The sequence below is a fragment of the Mastigoproctus giganteus genome, chromosome 7 (assembly GCF_048544385.1).
Source record: "Mastigoproctus giganteus isolate SK-2022 chromosome 7, ASM4854438v1, whole genome shotgun sequence".
NCBI classification, from domain to species: Eukaryota; Metazoa; Arthropoda; class Arachnida; order Uropygi; family Thelyphonidae; genus Mastigoproctus; species Mastigoproctus giganteus.
This window is the reverse complement of record NC_143581.1, coordinates 154,730,818-154,748,640: the sequence shown is the minus strand read 5'-3', so window position 1 is coordinate 154,748,640 and position 17,823 is coordinate 154,730,818. Positions and strand designations below refer to the sequence as shown.

At 37.4% G+C, this 17,823-nt stretch overlaps 1 protein-coding gene across 1 annotated transcript in view; it reads left to right on the top strand.

Moving 5' to 3' along the window:
* Positions 1–16,317, top strand: part of LOC150083272 (sodium channel protein para-like) — a 1,345,866-nt gene extending 1,329,549 nt beyond the window's left edge. Inside the window, exon 33 of the mRNA XM_090377950.1 lies at positions 15,158–16,317. Within this exon, the coding sequence (XP_090234076.1) occupies positions 15,158–16,209 (1,052 nt within the window). The 3' untranslated portion in view covers positions 16,210–16,317. The remainder of the gene's footprint in view (positions 1–15,157) is intronic.
* Positions 16,318–17,823: the final 1,506 nt, after the last annotated feature.

The following is a 17,823-nucleotide window of genomic DNA, read 5'->3' as shown; positions in this document are numbered from 1 at the left end:
ACCCCTTCTTCCTGGATAAAATTGGAAGATAACTGATTGTTGACTCTAACTTGAAATGAACAATGATGGAGAAAGTTTCTGATAAACTCTTGCAGGTGTCTGTGTAGTACTAGGTTTCGCATTATACCATACCTCCAAGCTGTGTCAAACGCTTTATCTACGTCAAAGAGAACCATGACACGGTGTTCTTTTCATACAAAACCATCACAGATATTTAATTCTGCCCAGATGAGTAGTAGTAAGTAAAGAGTGGATCTGCCTCCACAGAAACTGCATTGTATTGGGTTAAGAAGGTTGTTTTGGACTAGAAACCAGGTTAGGCAGGCATTGATCATTTTTTTCCAGGTCCTTGCTCATACAGCTGGTGAGTGCAATAGGTCGGTAATGATGTGGATTTGTAGGATCTTTTCTTGGTTTTGGAAATGCCAAAAAATAAGCACAATGCCATTTGTCTGGGAAGGTATTCTCTTTGAAAATTCTGTTATGAAGAAGTAACAGTGTCATGAGGGCTAGTTCAGTAAGTTGTGTTATCATGATGTAGTGCAGCTTTTCCCAAACTGTGTTCCGCGGAACACTAGTGTTCTGTGAGATGTGAACAAGTGTTCCGTGAAAAATCGTTATTAATAATTTAAAAAATAAATAAATAAATAAATTTTGCATATTTGTAGCGTACACTATTTTTGTATCATTATAATTTTTAACATTATTTTTTTCCGGTAATTAATATACTGGCTTAAACTAATAATGAAATAGATTGGGGAACACTTTATTTTGACAGGCTTTGCATAGAGAAGTATGTGTATAGGTAATGACATCTACGAAAAAGTAGCAATGTAGTGATCTAATATGCCATTCGTATGTGATTTAGCCTGGAGTATACATGTTAAAGGAGAGGAGTAAGCGAACCGATATCATAACTAAACTCACTTCCTTGTATAATTTTTTTTTTGATAATTATCAATATTTGGAAATATTATTATTAAAATAAATGACCATGGATTTGTGGTTGAAAAAAGGAACTTTAAAACAAGAAGCAAGTACAGCACTTCTAGTATTGCAACTGTGATCGATGAAAACAAATACAATATTGTCACACTTCAAAGTGAGGATGAACAATCGCAGCCTTTTGTTCCCCAAAAATTCGAAGAAAAAACAGGAACCAACTAATAAAAGACCAAAACAAAAGTATGATGACAGTTATTTGAATCTCGGCTTTACGTGTTTTGGAAATAAAGATGCTCCTGATGGAAGTGCATCGTATGTAATAAAATGTAACAAACAGTTCTTTGGCTCCTGCTAAATTTGTGTTCCATAAATATATAATTGTTCCGTAAATATATTGTGAGATGAAAAGTGTTCCATGACCAAAAAAGTTTGGGAAATGCTGATGTAGTGTATTCCATCTGGTGCTGCTGCACTAAGTTTAGTGGTGGCTAAAGCATGATGCAATTCCGACATTATGAAGGGGAGATTGTATGCAGCATTAGATGCTGATTTGAAGTTGATGAAATGTTTCTGAGCCTGTGCCTTGTGTACCTGAAAAAGAGGTGTGTAAGATGTCATGGCTGAGATTTTCATAAATGATTCACTCAGCGCATTCGCAATCTCCATTGGTGTTGTAATATCACAACTGGTAACAGTGAGTATGGGAAGATTGATGCATGGATTTTTTGAGTACATACGTCATATTTTGGCTCATATTTGCGTTTCTGTAGTTCTTGTAATTGTGGAGGTGAAATGTCTCCATGCTTCCCTTTTGCTAGTCTGCCTAATACGTTTTGCTTTTCCCCAAGTTTGTGGATGGGATTTGCAGTTGTTAGAAACTTCCTGAAGATGTTCCATGTACTGTTCTTTTCTTTTTTAGCCATACTGCATTCATTATTCCACCACAATTTTGAGTGTGCTGATATTTTCTTGGGTTGCTTTGGAATTGCTTGGTCTGCTGCCTGTAGTATTTGGTTAGATATATATTCTGTGGCCAAGTTTACGGATGTTTGCTGGACCTGCTTTTCTTCCAGTATTACTAGTTGCTTGTACATATCCCATTTTGCTTTGAAAAAGTTCCATCTGACAGTTTTGTTAGAAGAGTGGGGGATGTTTGTTTCAATTCGGCATATCACTGGGTAATGGTCGCTACCCAATGGATTGTTAAGAATAGTCCATCCAAAAAGAGGATATATGGATGCTGAGCATAGAGAAACATTAATAGCTGAAGTAGATCCTGTAGGTAAATGCGTATAAGTGTGTGCGCCATTATTGAGAGTAATCAAATTGTGCTGGTCAAGTAACTTTTCTATAATTTGTCCATGTTTTGAGGTCTCTTAGGATTAAGCAGGGTTGAGGAAGTTGTACCACTAGTTCTTCTAGGTCGGTGTAGCTTATATTTTGATTAGGAGGCAAGTTAAAATTAACATTGACTCATAGTGCAACTGCCTCAAGGTTTGTTTTTAATGGGAGTGGTTTAGAGGGTATTTGAGTGTTGATTATCAACACTACACCACCATGTGCCAGATTGTTCAGGTTGTTTACAACACGATCTTGCCGGTGAATTATGTAGTTCTGGAGAGAAACAGTTATAGGCAGCAGGTGATAGGATCATATTGTGTGCAGAGAACTTGTATGTCATTTAAATTGCTGCAATATCCTCTACAGTTTCACTGCAGAAATGTAAGCATTATCTAGGTTTAGTAGAATCCTCGATTTGTTTTCGAAGGGTTGAAGATTTGTTTTTCTCAGGTTTCCCTTTCCCCTTCTTTGGAATGTACGGTTTTCCTGTGTCCATATCCTCATCAGTGAACAGTTCTAATACCTGCCCATCTTGCTGTGAGCTATCTTGTAATTCCATGCTATCTGTTTGGTTTGCATCAAGAGAAGTGGGTACTGCAGTGTTTTCCTGTGAGGTGGCATCTGGTTGTACAGTAATTGGCATATTCATAGCTTTACTTTTTTGCTTGCTGTTTGGTTTAGTGGAACGGTGACCAATACTGACCTTGCCAAATCAGATAGTGATTCATTTGGTGGTATGTTTACCACCATTTGGATTGCAATTGATATTTGTTTTTTGGTTACTTGAGAATATGTTGGTTTATTATCATTCAGAGGTGGAAAGGACTTTTAGGCCTTTTGGTAGGTGATGATGTGTTCAATTTTGTACTGCTGTAAATTTTTTTCCTGTTTCCAAAGGGGACACTCCTTGGAAAATTCTAGATGGGCTTCTCTGCAGTTAGGACAACTAGGTGTTGTAGCTGTGCAATCGGTATTTGTGTGCGCAGTGGATCAGCATATGGCACAGGCAGCTGCTCCTCTGCAGACTGTCTGTGAGTGCCCAAACTTTTGGCACTTGTAGCAGCATAAGAGATTTGGAATGTATACTTTGACTTGGCAGTTGCGACAACCTGCTTTGATCACTGTTGGTGGTTTAGAGTTATCGAAAGTGAGTATTATGTTCTGAGTAGGAACTAGTATGCCGTCCTTCTTTGTCATTATTCTTCTGACACTGATGACTCCTTGGTCTTGTAGTTCCTATTTTAACTCTTCATCTGACATGTTCACGAAGTCCCATTCAGTGATGACACCTCTTGATGTGTTCAGGAAAATGTGTGATGAAACCGTAACAGAAGTTCCAGCAAAAGTTTTTAGTTTCAGTAGTTGCTCAGATTGTCAAGCAGTGACAACTTCGACCGGTAAGTCTCCTGATCTTAAGCAATGAACTGTCTTTGGGGTACCTATTATTTCCACACTAGAAACAGTGAGAGTTTGACAGTAAGGTTGTTCTTGGGTCAAGTGAATAATAAGAAAAGTTGGAGTTCTGATTCTGGCTACGTCAGTCGTTTGACGTTTAGCTGCATCAAAATCAGTCTCCGACTGTTTTCGACCTGTAAGGGGCTGATCTGTGAACCCAATGGATTTCTAGGTTTTACGAACTGTTTGCTCTATTTTGTCCTGAAAGGGAGAGCTTTTCTCCTCCAGGTTACCGGCCCCGAGGCAGGGGCAGTGCCACCTTTATGACCAAGTGGTAGTAATAAAAAGGTAAAACTAAGAGAAGAAAGAAAGAAGGTTACTTTTCCTTTTGATCTAGTAAAGTGCTATCTTTACTGAATTGGGTGTTAATGTAACGTTGAAAACAAGGAAACAATTTTATTTCACCAAGAAAGAGCACTAATTTACTGGCAAAGACACTTGATCACAAATTCGCTTGGCACCTGAGGTCTCCTATATTTGTCTGACAAATTGTTAGATCGTGTGCACTTAATATCACTAGTCCCAGATGAATAATAATAATAATCTGACAATCTGTTTGTGACATCATTAATTATTGCACCCGGCAGACATACCCTGGTTCTAGTCCACCTATCCTAATTACAAAAAATATTTCCTGTTTCCCCTGACAATGGAGTCTCCTAATAGAACTAAGTCCTTCTGAATGAGAGCAGTTTTCACTTGGTTATTCTGCTCTGGGACCTGAATCAAGAGTGCATCATTTGGCAGGTTACTAGTCTTGATTCCCTGATGAGCTCCCAGTAACAAGGGGTAGAATTTGTCTCAGCCTGGTCTATGCTTGTTAACAGAAGAGACTGCTTCTACAGAATTTTTGCTGACGCTATCGAAGCAGTGTTAGATGAGTAGGAAAACTGCTAGCTTGGGGGGGGGGGGATTCACAGACTAAATTATTAACAGTAGCTGCAAGCAGAGGTGAAAGCAATTCTTGCACTGCTTCTATTGTAATGAGCAGCAGCCTAGAGAGCTAAGTTGCTTAGGATTTCAGGAGCTGCAGGGAGTCATGGAATAAGTAAATACACGGGATATGTTAAGGTAACTAAGAGTAAGAACAGGTGGCTGTATACTTGCATGTACACCAATGCTAGAAGTATAGTAAATAAATTTGATGAATTTGAAGTGCTGTTCAAGTCATCAAAGACAAGATATTGTTGGCATCTCAGAAACATGCTGTCACACAGATAAAGCAGTGCAGAATTGGAATTTGGGGAGTACAATGCATACAGAAAGGATAGACAGGTAGAAAGGGACGAGGGGTTATGCTGTTAGTTAAGAAACACATAAAATCTAAGAAAGTGCATCCAGTTGACATGGGTGGACAGTGCAATGTTGAGTCAGTTTGGTGTGACATAAACACTGGAAAAGGGAAAATGAGAGTAGGAGTGTGTTACTGGCCTAATGACTCTGATGAGTACAATGAATTGTGCATTGAACTCTGTTTTCCTGCATAATTGTTCAATTGTGCAGGAAAATATAGTGGGCCAGTAAATTAGAATGTCTTGTAATGGGGTATTTTAACTTTCCAGATATTAACTGGAACTTGGGGTTGGTCACTTGCATGCTAGCAAGACTTTTGTGGATTTATTGGAAGATTGTTTTCAACAGCAAGTTGTTTAAGGTGCAACAACAGGGAGTATTACTCTTGATCTGATTATCAGCAGTGATGATTCATGCATTAGCAGAAAACAAAACCACTAGGTGAGAGTGATCACAGTGTACTGATGTGAGAGATTTACTTAAAGATGTAACTACCATCAAGGGTAAAGGGAAGGGTTTTTGTTTTCAAAAAAGTGACTACAGTGGTCTTGAGACCACTTCAGATATGAAGTGGTCTCAAGACAGTTTCTAAATTCTATACAGTGGGATCAACTGATGATGTTAAAAACAGTGAATTCTAAATGGGAAGCCTTCAAGGAATTAATCTTGGGTGCTACTAGACTTTTCATACCAAATAAGAAATACTCTACAAGATTTAGACCTAAATGGATGTAAGATGAACTAATCAGGCTTGTGGTAGAGAAGAAAAATGCATGGGATTCATATAAATTATCAGGTGACACAGAAGCCTATGGCAGATATAAGGTAGTCTGTAATCAAATCACCAAAGATGTTAAGCAAGCGAAGGCTGATTATAAGAAATCCTTGGCTAAGGATGCAAAGAACAACAACAGATTTATGTAAACTCTAGAAGGAAGGGAATGAATCAGATTGATCCACTTGATGTTGGTGGTTCGACTGTTGGTAATCCCTGCTTAGACAGCTGACAAATTGAATGAGTATTTTGCATCTACATTTACACATGAGGAATTCTATAAGGAAGGGAAGGAGAGAAGTTTACTGAACTCTAACAGGGTGCTCAATGATTTTGTAAGAACGGAAAGCAAAGTGGAGGAGAAATTGCTGAAACTAAACATAAAAAAGTCACCTCGGGCAAATGGAATCTATCCATTAATATTGAAGGTGGCAGCAAGGGTAGTAAGCAAACCCTTAGCCATAATTATGAGAGCATCCTTAGATTAAGAGGAGGTCCCCATGGACTGGAGATGTGCAAATGTATCCTCAATTCACAAAAGGGGTTTAAAGGATGATGCAAATAATTATAGACCTGTTAGTATAACTTCTGTTCCAGGAAAAATAATGGCATCACTGGTTAGAGAAGTGATGCAGGATCACCTAGACGTGGCTGCAGTAATAGTTCAGACATAGCATGGGTTTGTTAAGGGGAAGTCTTGTCTGACAAATTTTATTGGAAACTACAATGTGGTCACAAAGGAACTGGATGCAAAAAATAATTTTGGTATCATATACTTGGATTTCAGGAAATCTTTTGATACTGTTGCATATGGAAGACTGCTGAATAAATTGGAGTTACATGGCATTAAGAGCAATATCAGTCCAGTGCCCATGGAAGTATCTGTAGAAGAGGCATGCAGCAGAAACAGTACGTCTATGAGAGAGCGAGTGGAGAAGCTCTGTTAGAGATGAATCATTAATTAACCTAACTGTGCTCTTCTGAATGGAATCAAGAAGCCTGAGAGAGGTTTTGGGGGCACCACCCCAGATGTGGGAACAGTATTCCATGGCAGGGTGGATTTGCGATTTATACAGAGTGAGCAGCTGTTTGGAAGAAAAGTAACGCCGAGAGCGAAAGAGAAAACCAACTTTTTTAGATGCAGAGGAAGCAATATTTGTAATATGCTTGTGCCAAGAGAGATTAGAAGTCAGGGTAATCCCCAAAAGAGATATATCATTTATCCTAGAAATCGGAATGTCACTAAAGATAAGCATAGGAGCAGAAGAATCCTTTTTGCAAGATATAAGACAAGACTGAGTTTTAGAAGGGTTGAAATCAATTAAGTTGTCTTTGCCTCACTGGAGAATTACCTGAAGATCGGCATTTAAGGAATTGGTAGCAGATTTTCGAGAAATTGAAGCTGATTGAGCAGGACTAGGTTTTTCAAAATGGAAAGTGGAATGCAATGTGCTATTATCGGCAAAACTATGGATAGGATTTCCAGTCAATGGAAGAAGGTCATTAATATAGAAGAGGAAAAGAGTGGGGGAAAGAACTGAACCTTGGGGGACACCGGCATTAGTGGAGAAGTTAGAAGACAGAGAGCCATCTACCATCATCCTCAGTGAGCAATCACAGAGAAAACTGGATAACCAATTACTAAAAACAGTTTGCAAACCATAAGATGGAAGCTTGTTTAGAAGACCTTTATGCCACACACGATCAAAAGCCTTTGAGATGTCAAGAGCAACTACTTGTGTTTCCCTGAACCTTTCCATTGAATTAGTCCATATATGGGTAACATAAGCAAGAATATCACCAGTGGATCGACACTGACGGAATCCATTCTGGAGATCGTTGATCAGACGGAAGGTTTCTGGGTAGTTTAAGAGTTAGCGGTTAATTGATTTCTCCATTACTTTAGAAAGAGTAGAAGTAATTGCAATGGGACGATAATTGGATGGGAGGGATTTGTCATCCTTTTTAGGAACTGGCTGGATATGAGCAAATTTCCAAGCAGAAGGAAAAACACCTTTGGAATAAGAAAGTAAAAAAAAAAAAAGGCGGCAAAAATAGGAGTAAGTTCAGGAGCACAGGTTTTGAGAACAAGTGGAGAAATACCATCGGGACCTGGAGCTTTCTTAGCATCAAGAATCGTCAAAATCCTTCTGACATCCTTTTGACGGAAGACCACAGGAGGCATTGAATGGATCGTGTTGGGAATGCTGGGAGGTGTTTTAACAAGATCATTAATACATGAGTTGGAAGAAAAATAGGATGCTAGCAGGTCAGCTTTATCCTTGGTTGAAGTGGCAACAGGCCATCTGGTTTGGACAGAGGTGGGAGCAGAGATGGGCAAAAGTTGCGGCCAATAGCTTTGGCAAGAGACCAGAATGCTCGGCTACCATTAGGGCCAGAAACAAGTTTTCTACTCTTAGCCTGTTCAAACTCTAGTTTGGACTGATTAATAACTGCTTTACAATTGTTGCGAGCTTTGGTGTAGGAAGAAAATTAAACTGAAGAATTAGAAACAAGCGAATTACTATATGCAACATTCTTCGCTTGAACAGCCTTAGCACATTTATTGGAAAACCAAGGTTTAGATAAAGGATGAGATTTTAAAGTGGATTGTGGGATAAAGGATTCCATTCCTGCAAGAATAATTTCACTGACAAGATCTGAGCAAACGTTGACATCAGAAGTTTTGAAACAGTAATCTGACCAAGGAAAAGAAGAAAAGAAGTCTCGCATTTTGCATTCTTGTAATGCCAAACAACACAAGGATGGGAATAGCCATGAGATAAAGGTTCCATTGGAGAAGAGACAATCACCAAGTTGTGATCTGAAGTGCCTAAAGGACCTCTCACTTCGACCGTGTACTTAGAAGGGTTGTTTGTGAGAAAAAGATCAGGCGTATTGGCTGCATGATTAGGATTATCCGGTATTCTTGTAGGTAAATGAACAATCTGTGCAAGGTCATTAGTAATTGCAAAAGCCTCAGCATCTCGACCAGCTGGGTCGGTGTGACTAGAAAATGGAAGCCAGCTGGAGTTGTGAACATTAAAATCACCAAGAAAAATTACCTCACTCTTAGGAAAGTTGGACTGGAGAAAGTAGAGTTGCAAAGAGAGGAAGTCAAAGAGTTCCAAGTGATTAGTGGAATTGGGAGAATGGTAGAGACAACAGATGAATTTGACGCAATGAGGTAGAGAGATTTTAAGCTTGAGAAGATCAAAGAGAGGAGATTCCAAATTGCCAAGTCTCTGACAGGGAATATCAGAACAGACATATGCACAAGTACCACCTTTGAGGCGAAAGGAATCATATAGCGAATAATTTTGGCATCTGAGATGAGCAGTAGTTGAATCAACCGATAACTGAGATTCTGTCAGAAAAAGTACATGTGGTTTGGCAGACTGCAAGTGGAAATGGACATTGTTGAGATTAGAATTGAGACCATGTATATTTGTGAAATGAATTAGGAAGTGCTTGGGAGGTTTAAATCTTTTCACAGATAAGCTTGCTCTATTAGTTTGACAATTCATGGTGTATTCAATAGTAAGAAAAAGTGGGTAGGACATGTTGTATGAAGTAATGAAATTTTTGGATATGGTGTACATAGGGTAAGAATATACCCAGATCATTGACATAAGGTGGCCTCGACAATGCTCCCCGCATACACACAACTCGGACTCCCTCCAGTCACTATCTTGCAGAGTAGAGGTAACAAGATTATACACTAGCTGATCCGGAAGCCTCCTAGAGAGTTACCAATAGGATCGGTCCGGTGTACTAACCAGCGGCCAGCCTGCGAACACCGTTTTAGAGCTGTACCCTCGAAATGTAAGGAATATTGTATCTCGCCACGATGTTCATCATAACCTCAAAAGTCATCAATCATACTGCATGATGGAAGAGTTGTTGATGAATCCATGCACATGTTTTTCAGTCTCTTTTGATTATGTTCAAAATTCAGCTCCATACTTCTCTGTGTGACCCCTCAGTCTTTATAAAGCTTTGGAATTTGTCTTGAAGACTATACTAAGCTTGCCAAATGTTTGCCATACCAATTTTATGTAGCATTCAATTTCCATCTGTTGAAATTTCTTGACCAAGGTAAACATACTTTTTCTTTTTCTAGTCCTTGTCCATCGCCCATGATTTTCTTTGGGCTTGTAAATTTGTTGAATGTAACCTGTGTTTTCTTGATAGTCATCTTTAAACCAAACTTCTTGCTTTCACACTGCAGTTCTTCAATGTTTTTATGCAATTTTTGTGGATCATTGGAAAAGAGAATGATATCTGCAAATCTTAAATGATTCAAGTAATCTCCATTTCTCTCAAGTCCTTTATTATTCCAATTTAGCTTGCAAAATTATTTCTTCTAAACAGACAAAAAATAGTTTTGAGGAGATGTGTTTTCTTGTCAGACACCTTTTTCTATGTTGAGCTGAACTTTATCATTGTTGACTCATATTGATGTAGTCACCTTTTCATATATTGATGTTAAGCTCTACTACACCTTTGCTGATTAGATTAGAGCATTGATTATTGCTTATTTTGTGATTCAAATGCTTTATCGTATCAAAGAAGCCTATACATAATGGAAGGTTGCACTCATTGTGCTGCTCTATAACTTGCTGCACTGTATAGATGTGATTCATTATACTGATGCTGCTTCTGAAACCTGCTTGTTCTTTGGGTTGTGCAACATCAAGTAAAAAAGTAAACTGCAGCTATTATCAATCCACTGCAGGATGGAAACCTCCTCAACAATTCACGTTGAGGGAATTGGACCATAATCTGCCACGCTGTTTCAGTGCGGGTTGGCAGATCAACTGTATTTAGCAGTCAGGGGCTTGAACCCCGGTCTACTCAAAGAGCGTGTGCTACTGCACTCCCACTCCTGACCACTAGGCTATGGATGCGACATCAAGTATTGTGCCTATTCTTTTTGAAAGAATTTTTGTGAAAACCTTTTAGACAACTGGCAATAGGCTTATTGGTTGGTAGTTTTTTAAATCTGCCTTGTCACCTTTTTTGTGCAGTAGGATGGTTTCTGCATTTTTCCATGCTACAGGTACCTTGTTAAGTAGAAGGCATTTTAAAAAGTTTGACTGGAGCTTTACATATTGGATAGCCTTCAGCTTTAAACAGTAACTTTATTGGTTTCTGCTGCTTTTGCATTTTTCAACAATTTTATGGCATCTTCTTCTACCGAAATCCTTTGCTTACAGAGTTTATGCAATAATCAGAATCCACTTACCGTTCAACAGATATTAGGTAACTCTGCAAATCTAGATGAACTGTTTAATTTCATTTGGGAAAATCTGATTTGATGAACAAATCTTAGAAATTTGATTTACATTAAAAAAACCTGGAAAGACACATCTTAACCTTTGATGCCCTTGTGCTTTAAAACCCTTAAACCACAACTTATGCCTTCTAACAGAACAGTCTCCACGTCACAAAGCAAGGATTTTGAGTATACAGTTTAAAGAGAATAACAACAGAGGAACATTGAAGCGATCAGCACAGAGCTCCCAACTAAGAAGAACTGAACATCTTTGACTTGATTACAATCAGAATTAGGGCAAAGCCAAGATAGCCCTTTTCATTAGTGGAGCTCATGAATTCTTTAAAGGAGAAGTGGAGCACAAATTTTCCAGCATTCTGCCAGAAATTACTTCCATGATACAAAAAGCATCATCATAGCTAAATGTCCCATGACTTTTGCTGGGATAGTAAAAAAAAAAAAAAGTACAATCAAGAGACTTATTTGTGGTTCCACAATTAAGTTTCCTGATTGTACTCTTTCTCGTTTTGATTTTTGTTTTTTTTTAACCATTTTGGAGGAGGTCTCACAGCATTTTCGAAACATTTTAATTTTTGATAAGAAACAAAGAGCCTGGTGATAAGCAAATTTAGTATTAGTTTTAAGATGGGATAATGATGAAAGGAAATAAATATATTTGTTATCTACCAAAAAAGCAAATAAATAAATAAAAACCTATCTTACATTATTTTCATCATCAAAAAGTGCCTATCCAAAAATAAAATATAAAAATATATATAAAAATAAAATATAAAAAGTGCCTGCCTTGAATTTTTGTTGCCAAACTGTCTGCATTCAGCACCCTTGCAAATAACTTATTCTTCTAATTCTATAACATGCTACCAAAGGTAAACTTTGCAAGGTCTTCAAGAGCTACTATGGCCAAATCATGCCTGTTATTGAGGAAAAAAGATGAGCATGTATTATTAAAATGGACTTAGAAGTGCATATATAATTTATTTAATTTGAAATAAGTGAAAAATCAAGTTAGATTGCAGTTGTTCCTGATAACAGGACTGAGCTGCACAGTCATTACCATAGCTATTGAATGCAGTCATTACCAGCCTGTCAGATTTGCATCCTTAACAGTTTTAATAATGACTGCATCTGTTCAGAAGCTCAAGTTTGTTCATTTGATTTACAAAACTCTTAGCATTACTATACAGGCAAGTTATACTTTTTTTTTTTTTTTTTTCCGCTACCCTAATACATCCCTTACAACTGGTTACTCGAGTACTTTTCTGCAGCACATAAGTGCTGGAAACTGCAGTGTCTGATTCATTGACTCTTTCCATGAATGTGGAATTACAAAATATTCTCAAGGTGAATGCAAGTGTAACTGTGGTTGATATCTTTAACTGAGTCTTACCACAGACTTCCCTATGCCCTCTACCCCAATTGACATTTTCCCTGCATTCTTAAGATCTCAGCATTAGCAAAGACCCTTGCATAGCTTCTGTCCAAGTGTTACTAGGGCCAAGAGTAAAACTTCTCCCAAGAAGCCTTACAGAGTCCCCTATTTTCCAAAGATTTTCATTTTTGGATAAGAAATTCAAAGAATTTGGTGACAGGAAGATTTAGTGCCAGTATTAAAATAGTATAATGTGCAAAGGAAATGAATATATTCTGAATCTCCCCAGAATAAAATAAAAAGAACTATCTTATATTATTTTAATCATCAAAAAAGTGCTTATCCAATTCCTGCTTTAATTTTTGTCATCAAACTTTTTGCCTTGACCATCTTTGCAGTAAATTTCTTCTCCCATTTCCATAGCATGCTGCCAGATGTAGGCTGTTGTTTGTTTGTTGTTGGAGTGGATTATTTTTTTTCTGCAAGAGCTACTGTGGTCATATCATAGTAATAGATGCATGTGATGCAAGAAAGCAAGCATATGAGCTTATGTAAAAAAGTAAAGTGCAGCCATTATCAACCCACTGCAGGATGGAAGCCTCCTTAACAATTCATGCTGAGGGAAATGGACCATAATCTGCCACGCTGGTCCAGTGCGGGTTAGCAGATCGACCGTATTCAGCAGTCAGTGGCTTGAACCTCAGTCTACTCAAAGAGCGTGTGCTACTGCACTCCTGCTCCTGACCACTCGGCTATGGAGGCAGTTTGAGCTTATGTAGCATCGACCAAAAAAAAAAATTTTTTTTGCTCAACCATTCCCTCTAAAAGTTTGTCCAGTTCCTCCTTGAATTTATTTAAGCTATCAACTTCCACAATAACAGATGAAAATTTGTTCCAGCAATTAACCACCTGCTGGCTAAAGGCAAATTTCCACACATCTATTCTACAGCTGTCTTTCCTCAATTTGAATTTATGCCTCCTTAAGATCGTAATCTGAGCAAGCAGAAGAATCCCATTAGAATTCAGCGTGCTCAACCCATTGAAGGCCTTATACACCTTAATCAGATCACCTCGCAGGTGCCTAGCCCCCACTGCAATTTGCAGAGCTTAAGCCACTCTTGGTAAGAGGACCCCTTCGTTCCCCTCACCATCTTGTTGCCCTTCTCTGTACACACTCAAGCAAATCTACATCCTTCTTAAAATGAGGCCTCCAGATCTGTATACAGTACTCAAGGCGTAGCCTTACAATAGCCTTATACAAAGGGATAATCACCTCCTTTTCCCTGCTAGTAAAATTCCTGTATATCATTGACAAAACTCCATGACCTGCTCTGGCATGGCAGCCTGTCTGCATTGCTCAGAAAACGTCATATCTGAATGCACAATCACTCCCAGGTCTTTTTCTACCACCCTAAGTGTAGTACCACACAGTTGATACGTTCCTTTGGGGTTACTTCTACCCATATGCAGCACTTTGCATTTTTCAATGTTAAACTTTAGTTACCACTTCTTCGGGCAGCCCATCTGCCCAAATTTTCTAGATCCTGTTGCAGTAGCACACTGCCATTACTGTCATTAAGAACCCTGCCAACCTTTGTATCATCTGCAAACTTTGACATTAAACCTGATATACCTTCATCAATATCATTGATAAATATACAAAACAACAGTGGGCCCAACACCGAACCCTGTGGGACTCCACTAATAACATTAGTCCACGAAGAGCAGCACCCATTGATTACCACCGTCTGTCTTCTCCTACTCAATCACCCATTTATCCATTGTAGCAACTTACCCTTAATACCATTCTGCTCCAATTTGTACAGTAATCTTCCATACACAACAGTGTCAAAAGTTTTCCTGAAATCCAAATATATGATATCAAAATTATTTTTTGCATCTAGTTCCTTTGTAACCACATCATAGTATCCAATCAAATTTGTCAGACAAGACTTTCCCTTAACAAATTATTAAAATGGACTTAGAAGTGCATATATAATGTATTTAATTTCAAATAAGTGAAAAATCCAATTAGATTTGAGTTGTCCCCAGTAATATGAGAAAGGTTTTATTTTATTATTATTTATTTTATTTTATTTTTTTTTTTGCTGATGAGCTTCCTTTTTTTACATCATTTGCCACTTTGACTACTATGATTGAATAGACACTCCTATAGAGTTCCTAAGTTAGAGCTGATCAGAAGGATGAAAATAACGCAGGCTGGTAATGACTGCATTCAATAAAATTGTCTTATTGAATATTGATCTCGTCAGAAACTCAATTTGTTCAGTTTATTTACAATACTCTTAACACTACTATATAGGCAGGTTATACTTTGTATTTTTTTTTTTTTTTTTTTTTTTTACCACCCTGATACATCCATTACATCTGTTTACCCAAGTACTTTTCTGTAGCACATAAGTGGTGTAGACTCAAGTGTGACCTGTCTTTATTTCAGAACACATTCCCAGTTTCCCTAACAATTGAATAATGCACTAAGATTATTTCACTTGGAAGCAGATACTCTATCTGTTAAGCTTTCTTAATACCCATTTTCCAATATCAAAATGAAATTCACATTAATGTCTATAATATATATATTGTCTTAAATGGTTTTTTGTATAAAAAATAATTTATAATTCTTATGTAACAAAAATTAATTCTTGCTTTAATTCTGTAGGTATCATGCTGAAAGACCTAATAGCAAAATATTTTGTATCTCCAACTCTACTTCGTGTTGTGCGTGTTGTTAAAGTAGGCCGGGTATTGAGGCTTGTGAAAGGAGCAAGAGGCATTAGAACCTTATTATTTGCTCTTGCAATGTCATTACCAGCATTATTCAACATATGCCTTCTACTTTTTCTTGTTATGTTCATCTATGCCATTTTTGGAATGTCTTTCTTCATGAATGTAAAACATAGAGCAGGTGTTGATGAAAACTTCAATTTTGAAACATTTGGTCAGTCCATGATTATTTTATTCCAAATGTCCACTTCTGCTGGATGGAGTGATGTACTTGCTGCAATCATGAATGAAAAGGAATGTACAGAAACAAATGAAAGCTATGATGGCGACTGTGGAAACAAAAAAATTGCAGTTCCTTATTTGGTGTCTTACCTTATAATTAGTTTTCTCATCATCATTAATATGTACATTGCTGTCATCTTGGAAAATTACAGTCAAGCATCAGAAGATGTACAAGAAGGATTAACAGATGATGATTATGATATGTATTATGAAATATGGCAAAACTTTGATCCTGATGGTACACAGTTTCTCAAATATGAAAATCTTACAGATTTTGTTGATACTTTAGAGGAACCACTGCAGTTAATGAAACCTAATAAATATAAAATTATTTCAATGGACATAGCAATTTGTGAAGGAGATCTCATTTTCTGTGTGGACATCTTAGATGCTCTGACAAAGGACTTCTTTGAGAGAAAAGGTCACCACATAGAAGAAACTGCTGAGATAGAAGTAGCTGTTCCTAAAGAGCATGGGGGACTTCAACAAATTAGCAGTACTTTACACAGGCAGCGTGAAATATATTGTGCTCGAATAATTCAGCGTGCTTGGCGGCGGTATAAAGGGGAGCAAACTGAAGAGCCTAAAGTGCAACAACAAACTGCAATTGTTGTAGAAAGTGATGGGCATGTGACTAAGAATGGTCATAAAGTTGTGATCCACTCTAGGTCACCAAGTGTTACTAGTCGGTCAACAGATGTGTGATAACGAAACTTGTATTATTTCTAAACATACCAAGCAGTATGGCAGATTGTGAATTTATATCTGCTTCAAGCCTCTATTTTTGTATATTTTATGCAGAGACCGAACAGTTGTTGGCAAATGAATATAGTGTATGTGGAGTTAAGAAACTGAAGTTTGTTTTGTTGGTTTTCAGGTTGATAATTTTAACCTTTATATCTGTTTACAGATATTTACAAATATGCAAAAAACTGATAGCATTTATCTGTAATTATCAAAAATGATAATTAGTTAGTAACTAAGACTTGTTCAATTTAACTCTGTTAAGTTGTATCAAGCCCCAGTATCGGTGAACAAAATGCTTTTAAATTTCATGAAAGTTTGGTAATGTGCAAAATATTGTTGGTTTTTTTAAACATTAATATAATCATATGCATTTGTGTGTGTGTGTGTGCATGCACATGTGTATGCATATGAGTGCATGCACATGTATATAGATATGCAACACAGACACACATTTCTATATATTGTTATATACTATCTTGTTAATTCAAATTAATATTATCCTAAAGGTTTGTCTGTTGCCACTATTTGTGTTCACAGTGAAGAACATGATACAAGAATGTTGTTTTCTTTATTTATTTATTTATTTGGTTAAATGAAAAATTGTGTCCTGAGAGGTTGTGTCTCTGCTCCTGATGTCCAACTACAAAGTTTGCTCCATAACAAAACTGTGTGTTGGTTAAAAAAAATCAAGATATACCAAATTACACAGAATGGATGTTTGTTTTTGCACAAATGCAGGGTCCAAAATATCAAAAAAATAACAAAAATAAAAAGAACAACAAGAAGTCACAGGATAATGCATATGTTGCTTGGGTGTGAGTTTTTCTGACATCCACACACACGTTAAATGTGAAAATTGTGCAATCCTCCAAGTATCCTATAATTCGGTCCACAGTTAGCATTTATTCAAGAGCACTTTGGCTTTCACTGGTGCATTACAATATTCACACTGGCACCTATGCCATTTTGGGAGCATGCACTTGAAAAATATAAAATGTATTTTAAAAATATAACCAAATTTTTCATATTCTTTTATTTTAAAATATATATACTCCTGCAAAAGTGCAGCAGTTATATTTCTCATCTCATCTCTTGTTAGTAGGAGCAGATTCAAGTGTCCATGTCTGCTTCTAATTTGATGCTGAGAGATTGGTTCAGCAACGAATGGTTCATAAACACACGTGCGTGCGTGCGCACCTCCTCACACACAACAATACATACACAACAAAATGAGATTGCCACCTTTTGGAGTGGCTCTGCAAGACTCCTTAAGGGTTTTATTTGTGACGTGCCTTTCTCAGTTATAACTGCTTTCACTGAGAAGCATAATCATGCATTTTCCTCCCAGCTTCACATGCAATCATGTATGCTTCTCATGAAATCTTGTTTCTAACATTGATCCAGCCTATGTCGTCCCGCCGTGCACAGTGATGCCTCGCTCATTCTAGAGCTTTCTGTGGTTTTTAAAGTCATTGCCGCTTTCTTTACAAGCTCAAAGTTTTGCAAATAATTTTACAACTACTATAATCACTATGCATGGCAACCTATTTTTAAGAAAAGAATATTGTGCAT